At 45.8% G+C, this 18,522-nt stretch overlaps 1 protein-coding gene across 1 annotated transcript in view; it reads left to right on the forward strand.

The window, feature by feature from the left end:
* Positions 1 to 1,531: 1,531 nt before the first annotated feature.
* LOC145417881 (potassium voltage-gated channel protein eag-like) overlaps positions 1,532 to 18,522 on the forward strand; it is a 336,066-nt gene continuing 319,075 nt past the window's right edge. The window contains exon 1 of the mRNA XM_080286497.1: positions 1,532 to 1,654. Coding sequence (XP_080142623.1) covers positions 1,576 to 1,654 — 79 coding nt within the window. The 5' untranslated portion in view covers positions 1,532 to 1,575. The remainder of the gene's footprint in view (positions 1,655 to 18,522) is intronic.

Below are 18,522 nucleotides of genomic sequence, written 5' to 3' on the forward strand. Positions count from 1 at the left end.
TCTCTCTCTCTGTACGCACAGGTAAGGTGACCCGGTTGTGGGAGAGAACTGTCCCGGTTTTGCCGTAATAAAGAGAGGTGTGTGTAGGAGGGGGTGGGGGTGGGGGAGGGGAGGGGGGAGAGGAGAGGGGGAGGGTGCGTGTTATGACTCCCCTCACCCATCCTCTCCTTCCCCCCTCTCCCCTTCTCTCCCCAGCAGTCAATCCTCGCTTTCCTTCAATTACTTCTTCTCTCCTTCAATCTTTATATTTTATGTTATTCTCTATCGACATTTCTCCTTCCTCCACTTTTATCCTCTCTCTCTCTCTCTCTCTCTCTCTCTCTCTCTATCTATCTATCTATCTATCTATCTACCTTTCTTACTCTAGCCTACTCTCCACCTACATTTTCTCCTCTACCTATCATTTTCTTTAGTCATCCTTACTCCTTGTTTTTCTACTTTTTCTTTAAAGCATCGGACTCTGGGAATAGGTTACGCAGCCCGTTCCCGAGGTCGAGTAATGTAAAGTAAGGCGTCACAGTCCCTCACACGTCACTCCTTCCCCTGATCCTCCTCTCCTACTCCCTCTCTCCCCTGATCCCCTTCCCCTAATCCCTCTCCCCTAATCCCGCTCTTCCCTGATCCTCCTCCCCTAATCTCTCTCTCTCTCTCCTGATCCTCCTGTCACCTCCTCCCCTACTCCCTCTCTCCCCTGATCCCCTTCCCCTAATCCCTCTCCCCTAATCCCGCTCTTCCCTGATCCTCCTCCCCTAATCTCTCTCTCTCTCTCTCCTGATCCTCCTGTCACCTCCTCCTCTTCCTCCTCCCCCCTGGCATTTACCGTAACGTGATAACACTAATTCCAGACTGTGCTTTTCGCGATACGGCATTTACTCTGAATCCTGACACTGCCTCAGCATTACCTTCAGCACCGCAGTAACATCAGCATACACACGCACTGCCCCTGATATACACACGCCATACACAGGGCTGGGAACGGCTCTGTGTTGTTAGAAATGGGCGGCGTGTAGTTTGTGAGGTGTATATGCGTGTGCTGTGGTGGAGTGCAGTGTGGTTATTTGTGGTGTGTGTGTGTGTGTGTGTGTGTGTGTGTGTGTGTGTGTGTGAGAAGGAGGAAGTAGTAGCAGAGTTGATATGAGGTGGTTATGGTGCTAATTCGTTGTATTGGTGTTTTAATCGGCATATTCTGCAACCAAAGCGTTTGGGTACTAATTCATTCCTATTCTATTACGCTCAGTTTTCCTTTCCTTCCAAGTATTATTCGATTCAACATTCAAGAAGGACACACGGCAATTTTAGGCAACGTTAAACAATAATTTCATCTCTTTGCTATTACGCACTAAGGTCCTTTTTCCTACTAATTCATCCTTTCTAGTATTAATCTACTCTCAAAACTAGGCATTCAAAACTGAGAGAGAGAGCAATTTTAAGCCACGTAAATGTGAAAAGAGTATAGGATTTTTCTTTCTATTTTTATTTATTTATTTATTTTTTGTTCCAGGGGGCGGTAGTAGGAGTGTGGGCGGGGTGAGGTGGTCGGAGCAGTGACGCCCGCACCCGCCAGGCCCCCCAGCCATGCCGGGGGGCAGGAGGGGGCTTGTGGCCCCCCAGAACACCTTCCTCGAGAACATCATACGCAGGTCCTCCTCTCAACGTAAGTACACCTAAAATGATCTTGTATGAACGCTGTGTACCTGTGTCTCTGTCTGTCTGTCTGTCTGTCTCACACACACACACACACACACACACACACACACACACACACACACACACACACACACACACACACACACGCCTAATACAAATGAGAACATGCCTGGTGAGCTTTCAACAAATTAATTCCTAAACTTTGGTGATTTGCAATAGAAAAACTTATCAAACGCGGCGTAAAGTTGTCCTCAGTTAGAATTTATATAAGTAATTTATCAGGCGTAGGAAATGGAACTAAAAATTTTTGACCCTTTGTGTTAGGTTTGGTTTTAATCTCTCTCTCTCTCTCTCTCTCTCTCTCTCTCACACACACACACACACACACACACACACGCACACGCAATCAGTCTCAGTGCGTGAGGCGGTAATGAGGGGCAAGTGCTACCCTCTTTCATAACTTTTCGAGCCTGGTTCACTGAATTACTGCCACCTTCAATTTGCTCGTTGGATTCATGATTTTCACATGATTTTCACCCGTTTTCTAAATGATTTTCACACGTTTTTCACATGATTTTCACACGTTTTTCACATGATTTTCACACGTTTTTATACATGATTTTCACAGGTTTCTACATGATTTTCACACGCTCTTCACATGATTATAGACTTGCACATTTTCAGACGTTTTTCACATGCCTTTCACTCGTTTTTCACAGGTTTTTCACATGATTTTCACAGGTTTTCTAGATGATTTTCGCACGTTTGTCACATGATTTTCACACGTTTTTCACACGATTTTCACACGATTTTCACACGTTTTTCACACGATTTTCACACGTTTTTCACATGATTTTCACACGGTTTTCACATAATTTCACACGTTTCTTTACATGATTTTCACACGTTTTTTTACATGCTTTTCACACGTTTTTCACATGATTTTCAGACTTTTTCACACGTTTTTCAGACGATTTTCACAGGATTTCGAGTTTTTCATATCAGGATAGGTGAAAAGGGATGGAGAGAGAGAGAGAGAGAGAGAGAGAGAGAGAGAGAGAGAGAGAGCATCAAGTACCAAGTAGCATCCCATCCCATTCGACTCCTTTTAAAGTGTTGGATCCGAGGGCAGACTAACCTAATCGTATATATTTATGGGTAGGTGACCGGGCTCCTTCTCCTAGTGGCATATCGTGGTCCAAAAGCCTCTCTCTCTCTCTCTCTCTCTCTCTCTCTCTCTCTCTCTCTCTCTCACACACACACACACACACACACAAGGCCACCGGGGAACTGTACCTGTTGCTCTGGCTTTCCCCGCCTCTCTCTCTCTCTCTCTCTCTCTCTCTCTCTCTCTCTCTCCCATCACAATACCACTACCTCTCCTTTACCAGACTCCCCTCTCTCTCTCTCTCTCTCTCTCTCTCTCTTGAGTAATACAGAAAGATCTCACATATTTTCTTCTTTTCTCACAGCCTCAAAGAAGAATCATTATTTACACTTAAATGTTTGTTTCTCTCGCGGCACTCCTCTCTTTCTTGTTCCCCTCTTTCACCTCTCCTCTCTCTTCCTCTCTCCCTCCTCTTTCCTCCTCTCTCCTCTCCTCTCCTCTCCTTTTCATCCTCTCGCCTCTCCTCTCCCTTCTCCTCCTCTCTCTTCTTCTCTTAACTCTTCCTCTCTACCTTTCCTTTCCCTTTCTACTTTGCTAACTTCGCTTGCTTCTCCTCTCCATTTCTCTCCTCCTTTCCTCCCCTTCCCTCGCTGGTCTGCTATCCTTGTCATTGCCTTACAGAATAGTTACATTTTTTATAATCTACCCTAACCAAACAGCTTTGTAATAATCAGTAAGTTTGTTGTTTGCATTGCTTTGTATTCCTTTGTACTCCTTCCCAGCCCCTCTCCTTCCTTCCTTCTCCGCTCTTCTCTATCCCTCCCTCTCCTCCTCACATCTCCCCATATCCCCAATTCCTCTCTTCCAATCTCCTTCTCATCCTATCTTTCCCATTACTATCCTCTCTTCCTTCTCTTCCCTCTCCTCTCTTTTCCTTATCCTCTCCTCCCCTGCCCCTTCCACCCTTTTCTCCCTCTTCTCTTTCTTCCCCTCATCTTTCCATTCCAGTCTTCCCTTTCCTCCCTTACCCCTCTCCTTCCCATCCTCTCTCTCTCTCTCTCTCTCTCTCTCTCTCTCTCTTTCTCCTTCCCACCCCTTCCATCTCTCGTATCTCCAGTATTTATCCTCACCGAAACGTCTGTGTAAACGTTTGAGGGCTGCATCCTAAACGTTTAAGCCCTGAGCACTCCACCACGATAACTTTGCTCTCCGTAGGCACAACGTTTACATAACTTAGACACCCCTAAACCCTTATTCTGAATCTCTCTTGACTTTCGACTCTTTTTACGGCATCGTCTTTTATATTCGTCCTACCGCCAGACGATTTTCTTCAGCTCGGGGTGGATTTTCTGAGCTGGAGGGGGTGGACTCAAACTGCACAAACCCCTTCGTTACCTGTCTTTCCTAAGCTGAATAAAATCGTCTGGAGGCAGAAATAATAGGCGAACTCTAATACGCCAAAGGGAGGTGGTTATGCTGTTATAAAACTACTTGGTTATGCAATTCCTTTCTCTCAAACAGCCATCAAACACTTCACAACCAAACGACTATAGATTTGATGATAAAGTGAAGGAAAGGACCAAACAATATGATCTCTGATGATTATTTGCTGTAAGACCTGTTTATACTGAAATCTTCGTTCATACAACCACCAAACACTTCACAACCAAGCTAGAATGAACGTTAAATTGAGAAACACGACCAAACAATAAGATAAAGGATAATAGAGGTTGCAATGGGTAAAAAAATGGAAATAATATGTACTGGCATCGTTTTTGAAGACTTTATCTGGATATGAAGGAATGTTTGACTGAAGAGGAGGGTGGTGGTGACTAAGTGTGTGTGTGTGTGTGTGTGTGTGTGTGTGTGTGTGTGTGTGTGTGTGTGTGTGTGTGTGTGTGTGTGTGTGTGAGGTACCTGTAAGAAAAGAGGTAGACCAAGACGATGTGGGAAGGAATATGGAAGTGATGATGATGATGATGATGATGATGATGATGATGATGACAGACGAAGAACAAGGCGGAAGAAGAGATGAGAGTGGCCTGTCCAGAAGAAGCAAGGAGGAGTACTGTCGCTCCTAAAATACAGGAGGAGGATTCATGGGAGTGCTGTGTTTAGACAGAGACGAAAGGCGTGTGGGAGTGGAGTGTTGTGAAGAGAACATGAAAGAGGAGGAGAAGGAGGAGGAGGAGGAGGAGGAGTAACGTCAAGGTGGAGGGGTAAGATGGAGGAATACAAGGTGGAAGGGTAAGGTGGAGGAATACATGAGGGAAGGAGTGGGGTGTATGAGAGAGACAGAGGAAGCTGATCTAAGTTTGTGACTCAAGACCTACAAACGCACACACACACACACACACACACACACACACACACACACACACACACACACACACACACACACAGTCCATATTCTCGTAGGCTTATGACGTTCACACTCGTCAAAATACTACCTTTTTGCACACTACACACTTTATCATATTCTCTTACATAGCGCTTATATCTTTGTACAATGGCCACAGTATGCATAAAGAACACACAGAATACTGATACGTCATATTCAGCTATAAACTCTTAAGAAATACGTGCAAGAAAACAAAATGAGCACGAACATCTACGCCATTTTTTGCACCTGCTTTCCCGCCTCTACCTGGATTTTATTTTTTATCTTATCGTTCCCTTACCTGTCCTCTCTCTCTCTCTCTCTCTCTCTCTCTCTCTCTCCTTTTGACCGTCTTCCTTCCTCCCTCCCTCTCTCGTTTCTTCCTCCCTGGTCTCTCTTCCTTCTCCCTCTCTCATTCCATCCTCCTTCCCTCTCTCTTCATCTCTCGCTCTGTACTCTCTTTTTCTCTTACCTCTTCTTTTACTCTTATTGCTTCTCTTGCTCTCTCCTCCTCTCTTCTCTCCTCACTTTTTCTTCTCTCTTTCAATCCTTCTCTCTCCCTCTCTTCCCTTTAATATCATTCTTCTTCTCTTTGCCTCTCCCCCTTCCTCCCTCTCTCATTTCTTCCCCCCATTCTCTCTCCTTCTCTCGTTCATTCCTCCTCTCCCTTTCCCCACCTCCTTCGTCATGTCTCTCCCCCTCCCCTCCAGTGTCTCACCTGGCTGTTTACCTGGGCGTCTTTTAATTCACACCTGTTTCCTGCCCCCACCTGGCTTTCCTTCCGTTTTTCATTGTTCTTCGTTTTCGTTTGCCTTCCTTCGCTTTTTCCTCTCTCTCTAGTCTTACGGCCTGTCTTCTCTTGCTTCTTCCCCTCTCAAGTAAACCAAAAACAAGGCTGCTTTGTTTTCCTTGTCTTAAACTTCTAAAACAACAACCCACCTTATAACAAATGACCTCGAAGAACTAAAACGTCAGGTTCTGCTTGCTTCCCTTTCCACTCTTTTGTTTATTTGAGTGCGGGTGCGTGGTATGTGAGGAACAAGCACAGGGCGACCAGGGTGGATGGACAAGATTGCAGAGTGGATGAGAGAGGGTGTGAGTGGAGAAGTGGAAAAATGGTAGAGAGAGGTTGTATGTATGTGAATGGTGAAATAGATGAGAGAGGGTGTATGTGAGTGAAGAAACAGATGAAAGAGTGTGTATGTGAGTGGAGAAATAGATGAGAGAGGGTGTATGTGAGCGGAGAAATAGATGAAAGAGTGTGTATGTGAGTGGAGAAATGGTAGAGGGAGGGTGTATGTGAGAGGAGGAATGGTAGAGTGTGTATGTGAGTGGAGAAATAGATGGGAGAAGGTTTATGTGAGTGGTGAAACAGTAGATGAGAGAGGGTGTATGGGAGTGGAGAAATAGACGAGAGGGTGTATGTGAGTGGAGGAATGGTAGAGGGAGGGTGTATGTGAGGTTTTGAAAAGGCAATGTGTAATCCATCCAGTCCACCAAATCTATCCCCATGCTGAATAAAATCGTCTGAAGGTGGGAAGACTAAAATAAGAAGAGACGACATCGAAGTGAAGGGGTTAGGAGAGTAAGTGAGACTGTGGGTGAGGTGTTTGGAAGGGGAGTAGACCGAGGCCAAGGGGAAGGCCAAGGTAAGGGGGTTTTTGAGGAGGGTGTGTTGAGTGCGTGGTGCGTGGGAGGAGGAGGAGAGGTTGGCCAAGGACGAGGTGGAGAATAAGGTGAAAGGACAAGGTTGGAGGATAAGATGAAAGGAAAAGGTGGAGGAATGAGGTAAATGGATGAGGTGGAAGATAGTGTGGAGGGATAAAATGAAGGGAGAAGGTGGAGGGGGTTTGAGTGACTGCATATTGAGTGTGGGGTATGGAGGAGAAGGGGAAGAGGTAGACCAAGAATTAGACATGAGGAAATACTTAAGACACTCATGGACAGAGGTTGTGAGAGACTAAAGTGTTTGGAAGAAGAGAAATCTGACCAAGAATAAGAAAGAGAAGAGAGTGAATCAGAGTGTATGGGTAATGTGAGGGTGGGTGAGTTTGAGTGTGTCTGGGAGAGATGGGCTAAGAATAGAACACACACACACACACACACACACACACACACACACACACACACAAACTACCAAAACAGATACAGAGACACAGATAAAAAACCACTCGTGCAAGGGAAGGACTGATAAGGGGCACTGTCTGAAGCACTATGGAAAGGCTTTCAAAAATACAAGTTCCAATTTAGCTTTGTGGAATTGGGGTAAACAGGAGGGGGTGGGGGGGGAGAAAGTGAGGGAGATGGGGAGGTAGGGGTGAGGGGGTGGGGGAGTGAGACACGGGTGCAGGAGAGATAGGGGTGATGTGATGTGATGTGATATGATGATGATGATGGGGGAAGTGAGAGAGACAAGTAATAAGAGATCAAGGTGAGAGAGAGATAGGGGTGATTATGACGACGACGACGACGATGATGATGATGATGATGATGACGAAGAAGAAGAACAGGACAGCAAAGGAGGAGGAGGAGGAGAGGGTGAGAAAGAATGGACTAGAGAGAAAAGGTTAACGAAGGAAAGGGAGAGAGAAAGGGGTGTGCAAGGAAATACAGATGTTTCCCTAACCTTGCGTCTGTGAATATATAAATCTCTTTGTAATTGTAACTTATATGGAGCGAAATAATAAAAGAACTAACAGGCTAGAGGGCCCGTTCGATTCGCTCCGCACCACAGCGTATAAAACCGAAGTGCACGTAACTATTAGAGCGTGTGTGTGTGTGTGTGTGTGTGTTTAGTGGTCTTGCGGACGTCTCATGTTCGTTACTCGCCCGTCTTTTCCACTCTCTCTCTCTCTCTCTCTCTCAGGCCCAGTAACAGGACACACGAATTCTCAGTATCCGATATTTACAACACTCTCACCAACCACTCCTACTCTTTCCCCTCGCCAAATCCAGGGAAAGTGAGGGGAAGTGAGGGGAAACTAGCAACTCCCCTCACTCTTTACATGAAGAATAATAGAAAAATCGTCTGGTTGGGGCAAAAATCTCTCTCTCTCTCTCTCTCTCTCTCAAATCGTAAGCTTTAGTGTTAGGACAATTTTTCTGCTGAAGTCTAAGGTTAATTCCCACCTCATTTGAATAACTAAAAAATAACTAACTCTGCCTTGATGTAATGAAGGTCAAAGAGGGGTCAGGTCTCCCCCAACACCCCTCCACCTGCCCCCTCCCCCTTACCTGCCCCCAATCCACCCCTCACCTTTTTCTCTTCCCCTCTAGCTCGTTCCCTTCCTCACCGCCTTCTCTTACAACTTGTTCCTCAGTCTTCTTTTTTACCTCCCCCTCCTTCACTCACTCGTCTCCTCTATCATGCTTTCTTCTCCCACTTTTTAAAAACTTTTCTCCCCACTCCTCTCCCTGTTATCTCTCTTTCAATCCTTTCGCCCTCATATTTATCACTTTTCTTCCTCCTCCCTCCCTCCCTTACTCCATCATCATGTCTTTTCTTACCTTTTCCTCTCCCTTTTCCTGTCTTTTTTTTTTTTTCATTTTTCCCTTCACCTCCTTCATTACAAAAGCTCTTTCTTACCTAAATTAAATCGCCCGGTGGTAGCTAAAATAAAATAAATTAATTAATATTAAATAAAGTCTCGTTGTCTAAAGGGTCTATCCTGCGTTTATCCTACTCGGCTTCATCCTTCTGCCAATGTACCTACTCATGAACGACCTATTTCTCTCTGTGCTAAAGATTCCCTGTTCACGCACACCTACAGTCCAACCCCTTCGGTCCGGTGACGTACTTTTACCTGCGTCTCAGTGTAATGTACCTGATCTTAGAGGGAGGCAAGGGTGAGGGGGAGAAGAAAAGGGAGAGAGGTGTGAGAGAGATGAGCCTGGAGAGGTGAGAGGTGTGTGAGAGAGGTGAAGGTGGATGGTGAAGTGAGAGAGGTGAGGAAAGGAGGTTAGGAGGGAGGCAAAGGTGAGAGACATGAGTGAGATGTGAGGAAGGAAGAGCGGGAGATGAAAGAGAATGAACAGGAGACGAGATGACTAAGAAATTAATACAGGGGTAAGAGGAGAGGAGAAGAGTGAAATGAGTATGAGATCAGAGAGGATGAGGAAGAGGTGACTGAGTAGGAAAATGAAGGGAGTGTGAGGAGGCAGTAAGAGTCAGAGGTAAGGGAGGAAGAGGAGGAGGGAGAAGAAAGATAATGAGTAAGATATATGAGAGATAAGTGAGAGAAAGGGGTAGGAAGAGACAAGGGGGAAATACAGGTTAAGGGAGGGAGATTTTGGAGATAATTTCCACTCTCATAACGCACATATACCTCATAATTCCACCCCTTACACCTTATACCTTACATATACCTTACAGTTCCACCCCCCACACCTCTCACCCTACTCACATATAACTTACACTTCTCATATCACTCACATATATATCTAAATTCCACTCTCACAACTTATCACTGTTCAACTTAACTCATAACACCATTCATAACACCAGATTCATTCATACCACGATAACACCACTCATAACACCATTCAAGACACTAAATTCACTCATAACACCATTCATAACACCAGATTCATTCATAACACGATAACACCACTCATTCATAACACCATTCAAGACACAAGACTTATTCACAACACCATTCATAACACCAGATTCATTTAACACGATAACACCACTCATTCATAACACCATTGAAGACACTAGATTCATTCATAACACCAGATTCATTCATAACACGATAACACCACTCATTCATAACACCATTCAAGACACCAGATTCATTCATAACACCATTCATAACACCAGATTCATTCATAACACAATAACACCACTAATAACACCATTCAAGACACTAGATTCATTCATAGCACCATCATAACACCAGGTCCACACATAACATTAGTAACATGATTCATAGCACCACCCTAACACTAGAATCGTAACACCATAACACGACTCACAGCACATAACACGAATTACACTTTCCACAACATTACTCATTCATTACTCACAACTCATTCATTACACTTTTCACGACACGACCCATTCATTACACTTTTCACGCCTCATTCATTACTCACAACTCATTCATTACACTTTTCACGACACGACCCATTCATTACACTTTTCACGCCTCATTCATTACTCACAACTCATTCATTACACTTTTCACGACACGACTCATTCATTACTCTTTTCACATCGCGTCTCACTCCTTCATTACCCAAGCCTCATTCATACAAGCAGCTGGCCAGGATTGCAGTCGGTATGTGCAGAAAAATAATTTAGGGTTAGCAATGACATACACATTTATTCTTAACGACGCCACTCTCACTCCAGTCATACGCACACAAACCACACACGCACACGCATACATACATACACACAGCACGCACACACATGCATATATACACACAGCACGCACATACATATATACACACAGCAAGCACTTACGTACATATATACACACAGCACGCACATACATACATATATAGACACTGCACGCACATACAGACATATATACACAGCACGCACATACATATATATTTACGTACAGCACGTACACACATACATATATACACATAGCACGCACATACATACATATATACACAGCACGCACATACATATATATTTACGTACAGCACGTACACACATACATATATATACATAGCACGCACATACATACATATATACAACAGCACGCACATACATACATATATACACACAGCACGCACATACATATATATATACACACAGCACACGTACACCTCATATCCATACACATACCCACAGCCAAGTCACACATACGTATGCTTGAATTAATCTATTACACACACACACACACACATACACACACACACACACACACATACACACACACACACACACTATTCCTCCCACACTACCCACTCACCATGTTCACACGCTAATACGCACGCAATTTCTGCACTCAACTTCAACTACTCGCAAATGGCGGGAGTTTGTCGTAATGTGGCTACCTTAAGAGGCTCATTGCAGTGTTGTGTGGGTGGGAAGGGGTGAGAGAGAGAGAGAGAGAGAGAGAGAGAGAGAGAGAGAGAGAGAGAGAGGGGTGGGGTCAAGGAGAAAGAGGAATAGAGATAATGAGAGAGTCAGGGTGAGTGGGTAGGGGAGAAGGAAGAGGTCAGGGAGGAAGGGAGGAAAAGGGAAGGGATGAAGTGAGAGGGTGAGGGGGGAAGGGTGAGGAAGTGACGTGGGGATGAGGGTGAAAAATAAAGAAAGAATGAAGGGGTGAGGGAGACGGAAAAAGAGGAAGAGGGAAGGAGAGAGAAATGAAGGGTTAAAGGAGGAAAGGGGTGAGGGAGAAAAGGGGTGTAGAAGGAAAGGGGTGAGGGAGGAAAAGGGTGAGGGAGGAAAGGGGTGAGGGAGGAAAGGGGAGGGCAGCTTGGCAAGGGGACGATGAAGGGGAAAGGGGAGCTTACGTAGGGTGAAGGGTGAAGAGGGAGGGTGAAAGGGGTGAGGGGAGAGGGGTGACAGTAACAGTAGGAGGAAGAGGAAAGAGCAAATGAGGAGGGAGGAGTGAGGGGAAGGGAGGGAGGGTGAGAGGGAGAAGAGAGTGAGGAATTTGAACACTGAGATGAGAGAGAGAGAGAGAGAGAGAGAGAGCTGGAATGATGGGAGGTTGTGGTGAGGGGGGTGAGAGAAAGAGAAGGGTGAGGGGAGTGGGTTGGAAGGTGACAGTGAAAAAGACAGAGGTGAGGGGAGAGAAAGTAAGGGCTGGAGGGGTGAGGGGTGAAAGAGGGACGGGTGGGGTGGAAGGGATGGGGGGTGAGAAATGAAAGTGGGAGAGGAGTGAGGAGGGAAATGGAGAGATAAGGGGGTGAAGGTAAGGAAGAGTTGCGGGGAGAAAAAGGATGAGGAGAGGTGAAGAGCAAGGGGTGATGGGGTGAGGGGAGAGGGGAAAGAGGGAGAGGGGTGAGAGGTGAGGGGTGAGAGGTGAGGGGTGATGGTGAGGGGGTGAGGGGGCAAGGTATATTCCGCAGTGTTGCGTCGCATTGCTTGCTGCCTTCTCCCTCACATTGATTTTTGAAACATGCTTACCTTCACTCACACACACACACACACCCATACCCCCCCACACCCACACACACCCACACACACACACACACACAGTCATACTATATACTCACCCACACTCAGATCTGTCATCCACGCCTGTCACTCACACCTACATTTGTCACCCACACCTACATGTCACCCACACCTGTCATCCACACCCCCATCTGTATTCCACACGTCATCCACATCCACATCTGTCATCCACACCTGACACCCACATCTACCATCCACACCTGTCACCCAAATCAGCCATCCACACCTGCCAGCCACACCTACACCTGCCACGTTATTACAGTCACCATCAGCTGCATCAATACCGTCTCTTCTAAATACATAACAAACAGTCACCATTTGACATCAGAAAATCACCATTACATACAGTCACCATTAAAAACAACCACCATAATTAAGTGATAATAATAAAGTCACCATAAGAGCTATCAAAATCAAGCACCATCAGAAACCAGTATAAAAAGTGACCATCATAAACAACAACCACACGAACCATTAAAAACAGCTACCATCAAAAACCATTAGAAAGAGTCACCAATAAATACCACCACCATAAGGAACCACTTAAAAGGTACCATTACAACCTGCTACCATTACAAACCAGTCACCATGATACACAACAACCATAAGAACCATTAAATATAACTACCATCAACAACCATTACAAACAGTCACCATCGGAAAATATTTAAAAGGTACCATTCCAAACAGCTACCATTACAAACCATCCCCCATTAGGTCAACCCCCATAGGCCTTTGATATTCCCTGCCAACACCCTTAACTGCAGCTCAAGATTGGCCACGTAACGAGCCTTCAATGTCTAGAGCCGAGTAATTGGTTCTAACGAGCACCAAGTTAACTACCAGACGACAGCCATTACGCCCTGTTAACAGCCCTCTCTGCAGCACGTCTCTGGAACAACACGTCTTTGGAACACCGGGATATGGAACAAGTACTGGAACACGTCTTTGGAACACCGGGATATGGAACACGTACTGGAACACGTCTTTGGAACACCGGGATAGGGAACACGTACTGGAACAGGTCTTTGGAACACCGGGATATGGAACACGTACTGGAACACGAATTATGGAACACGTCTTTGGAACAAGTCTTTAGAACACGCCTTTGGAACGTGGAGCTCTGGTACTTGACTCTACGGAACACGTCTTTGGAACGCGAATTATGGTACACGACTCTATGGAACGCGTTTGGAACACTTTTTACGCAACAGGTCTTTGGATATACATCTCTGGAACACTTCTATGGGACATGAATCACTGGAACACGTCTTTGGAACGCGTGACTGGAACGACTGGAATGTATAACAGGAATGACTGGAATGTATAACAGGAATGACTGGAATGTATAACAGGAATGACTGGAATGTATAACTGGAATGACTGGAATGTATAACTGGAACAACTGGAATGGATAACTGGAATGACTGGAATGTATAACCGGAATGACTCGAATGTTTAACTAGAATGACTGGAATGTATAACTGGAACGACTGGAATGGATAACTAGAATGACTGAAATGTATAACTGGAATAATTGGAACGTGTGGCTGGAATGCAGGGCTGGAATTTAGGACTGGAAAGCAGAACTGGAATGTATTGATTAACGTAGGACTAATGTATAAATGGTATGTATGACTGGAACGTATAAAATGAATGTTTAACTGGAATGTATGGCGAATGGAGCTGGAATGTGAGTGGAAAGACTGGAATGCATGGATGGCAGTATGATGAATGTATGGCAAGAATATGAATGTCTGGAAAATGTATGAACCGCAATACACCGTAATCTTCTCTCTCTCTCTCTCTCTCTCTCTCTCTCTCTCTCTCTCTCTCTCTCTCTCTCTCTCTCAGTAAAGAAAAAATAATAATAATAATTCTCGATGACCAATAAATTTTTCATCTCTAACTATGAATTTTTACATAGACGAATCCCCTCCAATAGTGAATGAGGATAATGAAGGCTAGATCTAACTCCTCTGGTTAGAAAAATGTGTCTCCTAACTCGGGTAAAATCGTCTGTTTGGAAGCAAGAATAAAATACAAAATAAGCCATCGTAATGAAGGGGCTGTTCCTGTTGTTATTATTATTGTTATTAGTGTTGTTGTTGATATGGCTTCAAGTTCATCTCAAACGTGAACTCAGTGGACTGCAGGCTGCCACTCTCCTGCAGTCCCCCGTCCTCCTTTCGTGGGATAGGGAGGTGGCTGAGGGACGTTCGTATAACCAGGCAGTCGAGCCGCTTGGTTATAGTAGTGCCACCACGTGAAGGCGTCCCCCCTCCACCACCAATAAAGGAAATTAAAAACGTAAATGAACACTGATACTGGAATTCCTGCCTCCTGGACCAACCCCTCTCCAGCATCCATCCAGACCACTTTCCAGCACCCATCCAGACCACTTTCCAGCATCCACCCAGACCACTTTCCAGCATCCATCCAGACCACTTTCCAGCATCCACCTAGACCACTTTCCAGCATCAATCCAGACCGCTTACCAGCATCCATCCAGACCACTTTCCAGCATCCATCCAGACCACTTTCCAGCATCCAAACAGACCACTTTCCAGCATCCACCTAGACCACTTTCCAGCATCCACTCGGACCACTTGCCAGCATCCACCCGGACCACTTTCCAGGACCACCCTACCAAATTCCCTCCCCACAGAGTCCCCTATAAACATTTAATTGCTCGCCACCAACAGGGGAAGGGCAGACCACGGTGACCCCCCCACCCCTCCCCTGCTCTCCTCTTCCCTTTAAGACCCCTCCTCTCTCTCTCTCTCTCTCTCTCTCTCTCTCTCTCTCTTATTCATCTCCTTGTCTCCCTTCATCCCTCCCCCCTCCTCCTCTTTCCCCTCCCTTCTCACTCTCGCATTCCTCTCCTTGTCTCCCCACACCCTACCCCTTCTCCCCTCCCCTCTCACTCCAATCTTCCTCCCCTTGTCATCCCATCTCAACCCCTCTTCCCCTTAAAGTCCCCACTTCTCCTTGGACTCCCCTCTGCAGCTCTCCGTCCCCCTTCTCCCCTCTTTCCTTCCCCTCTGACTCCCTCGTTGCCTCCCCCTGTCTCTTCTTCCCTTTAAATCCACCCTCATCCCCTCAACCCCAAATTCCCCTCACTGTCCCACGTCACCCTCTCCTCCTGTCTTCCCTTTTAAGTCTCCCCTCTCTCTGACTCTGCTATTCCCCTCCTTTCTCCCCTCTTCCCCTTAATTCTCCCCTCGTGGGTAGCATCATATTCTAGTGTCGGTCCAATGTAACGATTCACTATTCACGATGGAGAGACGGCAATTTTACGCCAAGGCAAAGTGGACAGAGTAGTGTCGAAAGTCTATCTGTCTATCTATTGCCAGACTCCTTAATCCCTTATAAGGGGTGGCCGCAAGCAAATCGCCTCCACGTCACCCTGTCACCAGCCATATCACTGCCCTGCTCCCAGTTCACACACCTCTCTCTCATATGCCTCCCCACTCCATCCCTCCATCTCATCCTTGGCCTTCCCCTCTCTCTCTCCCCCTCCAACTCACTCACACTCTCCTCGTCAGTCTCTCACTCTCCATCCTCTCCACATGGCCAAAGTTAAGAGAAAATAAATGACAGAATACGTTCCTCCTCCCCGTCCACAGCGATTCCTCGTGACTAGCACCAGATTCTAGTGTTCATCTCTTCTAGCTCAGCAAGTAACGATGGATAGATGGAAATTTTGCGCCAAGTTAAAGTAGAAGGAGTATTGTCGAGAGTTAGAGAAATTAAAACTAAATATTCAAAACCTCCCGAAGACAAGATTGGCCCCAAGCCCGCCATAACACATCCCTATTGGCCATCTCTACCAACGGCCACCGGACCTGTATTTATAAAAGATCTTAGCCAGTTTTTACCTATACTCTCAGGCACTTATGACCCACTCCCAGCTGAATAAAATCGTCTGACGTAAGCTGGCAGGATACTAGAGTTGTTCAGATCATGAGAGGGCAGCACCGGAGGGGGTCTAGTTTTTAAGATCCTTTATAAATCCGTCTCTCCCGATTCATAAAGAGAGCGTCATTCTCCACGACGCCTATGTCCCTTTTAGTGGCTATTTTCGTGCGGTTTACGGGTATTTTCGTGCGGGTTTACGGCTGTTTTCTGCGGTTTTAGGGTGACTTACCGCGGTTTACCCTCACAGGCACGATGGTAAAGCAATAGAAGTGGGGAAATCTCAGGCGACGATGTATACCAAAGACCTAATACTCTCTCTTCCTCTCTCTCTCTCTGTCCCTCTCTCTCTCTCTCTCTCTCTCTCTCTCTCTCTCTCTCCACACAGCACCCCAGTGACCCCAACCACGGCCAGCGGGACTAAATTCAACTTCTCCTCCTCTTTCTCTCCACTTAGCTTACAAATCGCCTCCTCCACTTTGTCCCTTCCTCTCCTCTTCCACCCTCCCCCACTCCCTCTATCCTTCACCCTCTCCCTCTCTATCCCTCACACTCTCCCTCTCTATCCTTCACCCTTCACCCTCTCTTTTCACGATCCTTTTGCTCTCTCCTCTCCCTCCTGATCCTCAGTACAGCTTCACTTCATCCTTTCCCACTTCTACACCCTTCAGTCTTCCTCCATTTCCCTTCTGCCTTCTTCATCTCCATCCTCTCTTCCATTCTCTCCTCCTCCCCTATCATCTTCTCCCTTTCCATTCTCTCCTCCTCCTCCTCCTCCATCTCCATTTAGCCTACAAACTCCTCCACTACTCCCACTCCCCCCCCTCCCCTTGCTGGCGCCACTCTTTCGCTCCGTCGGCTGCAAAACTCACGACTCCCCGCCTACCCACCCAAACCTTCCATCTCCCCTCCCCTAGCCCCCTTCCTAGCTTTCCCCTCCCCCCGCCTAGCTTCCCCCTCCCCTCAAACCCCCTCCCTAACACCACTAGCCCACTAAGCCACCAAGCCCCCACAAAAGCTCCCTACGGGCTCGTCTTTTGGGTTTAGTAGACTCGCCAGCTTCTTAATCTTGTGACTCCGGGTGACATTCCTACTTTCTTCTTGCTGCTGAGACGATTTTGTTCAGCTCAGGAAGGCTCGCTCCTGCTGGAGGGTGTGTTACGGGTATGGCCAACCCCTCCACCTCGAAGCGTCTGTCCCAAGCTGAGTAAAATCGTCTGACACGGCAAAAGTAAAATGAAGAAGACACTCCTGGCCTCTGTCTGTTCATGATATATTCTGCTCATTCACCTTAGCACACATTTATATTAATCTTTTTATTTTTTTAAACATAAATTCTTTAATTAAAACAGACATCCGTACCTCTTAAGTAGTTTGAATTTTGTTTCTGGTATTACTTATGTGTCTCGACGGTGGGTCTGGTGAATTCAGGCGCCGTGTGACTCCGCCCCATGAATCACACGCACTAAGTTAAAAATCAATAGCCATGTGCCAGCCGCGTCCATAAACACTTCTCCCGCCCAGTCTTCCCGCCCAACATCATGTACAGTTAGGCACAAAAATTGGTTTACAAATACACTGCGTCTACTCCACACTTATGTCCGTCACTTTCCTCCCTGACGCATCATACCAAAGAGAAGCATTACTGGACGGAGAAACATACCAAGCCCCTCTCAGCTTAGGAATATTAGCCAGCAGAGAAAAGGGAGATGCAGAAATGGTGTATATCAGAGAGTCATCAATAGGCAGTGAACTATACCAAGCCTCTCTCAGCTTAGGAATATTAACCATCAAAGTAAGAAGCAGAGGAGAGGAAATACTGTATCAGACGAACTTATAAACGACCACAGAAACATAATAAGTCTCTCTCAGCTCATGAATATTAACCAGGAGAGAAAATGACAAGCAGCGGAGGTCAAATACTGTGCTTTTTTCACCTGTGTGTCTTAATATTAAATGTCTCAAGGTAATACTGGGTTAATATCAACACAGCAAAACATACATTAGAGAGAATTTTAACTTCCCACATACAAGAGGTCACCATATGAACAAAACATCGTAAATATAAAGAAAAAGAAGTGAGGGAATTAACTTCAAACATCCTAGAGCTGCTTGGTACAGGGATCAACATAACTATGAATAATAACTAACCATATACCGCAACTAAATGGTGTGGAAATCAGCAAACTATGAATACACACGAGAATATTAACTGACTATAAACAGGAGGTAATTGGCGTGGAAAAGATCAACGTAACATAAATAAATACACGCCAAAGAATATCGACATCATTTGCAGAAGCGACTAGAGCGGAGGGGTTA

This window comes from Coenobita brevimanus, chromosome 111 (genome assembly GCF_032717465.1).
Source record: "Coenobita brevimanus isolate Jiangsu-jjx chromosome 111, ASM3271746v2, whole genome shotgun sequence".
NCBI lineage: Eukaryota > Metazoa > Arthropoda > Malacostraca > Decapoda > Coenobitidae > Coenobita > Coenobita brevimanus.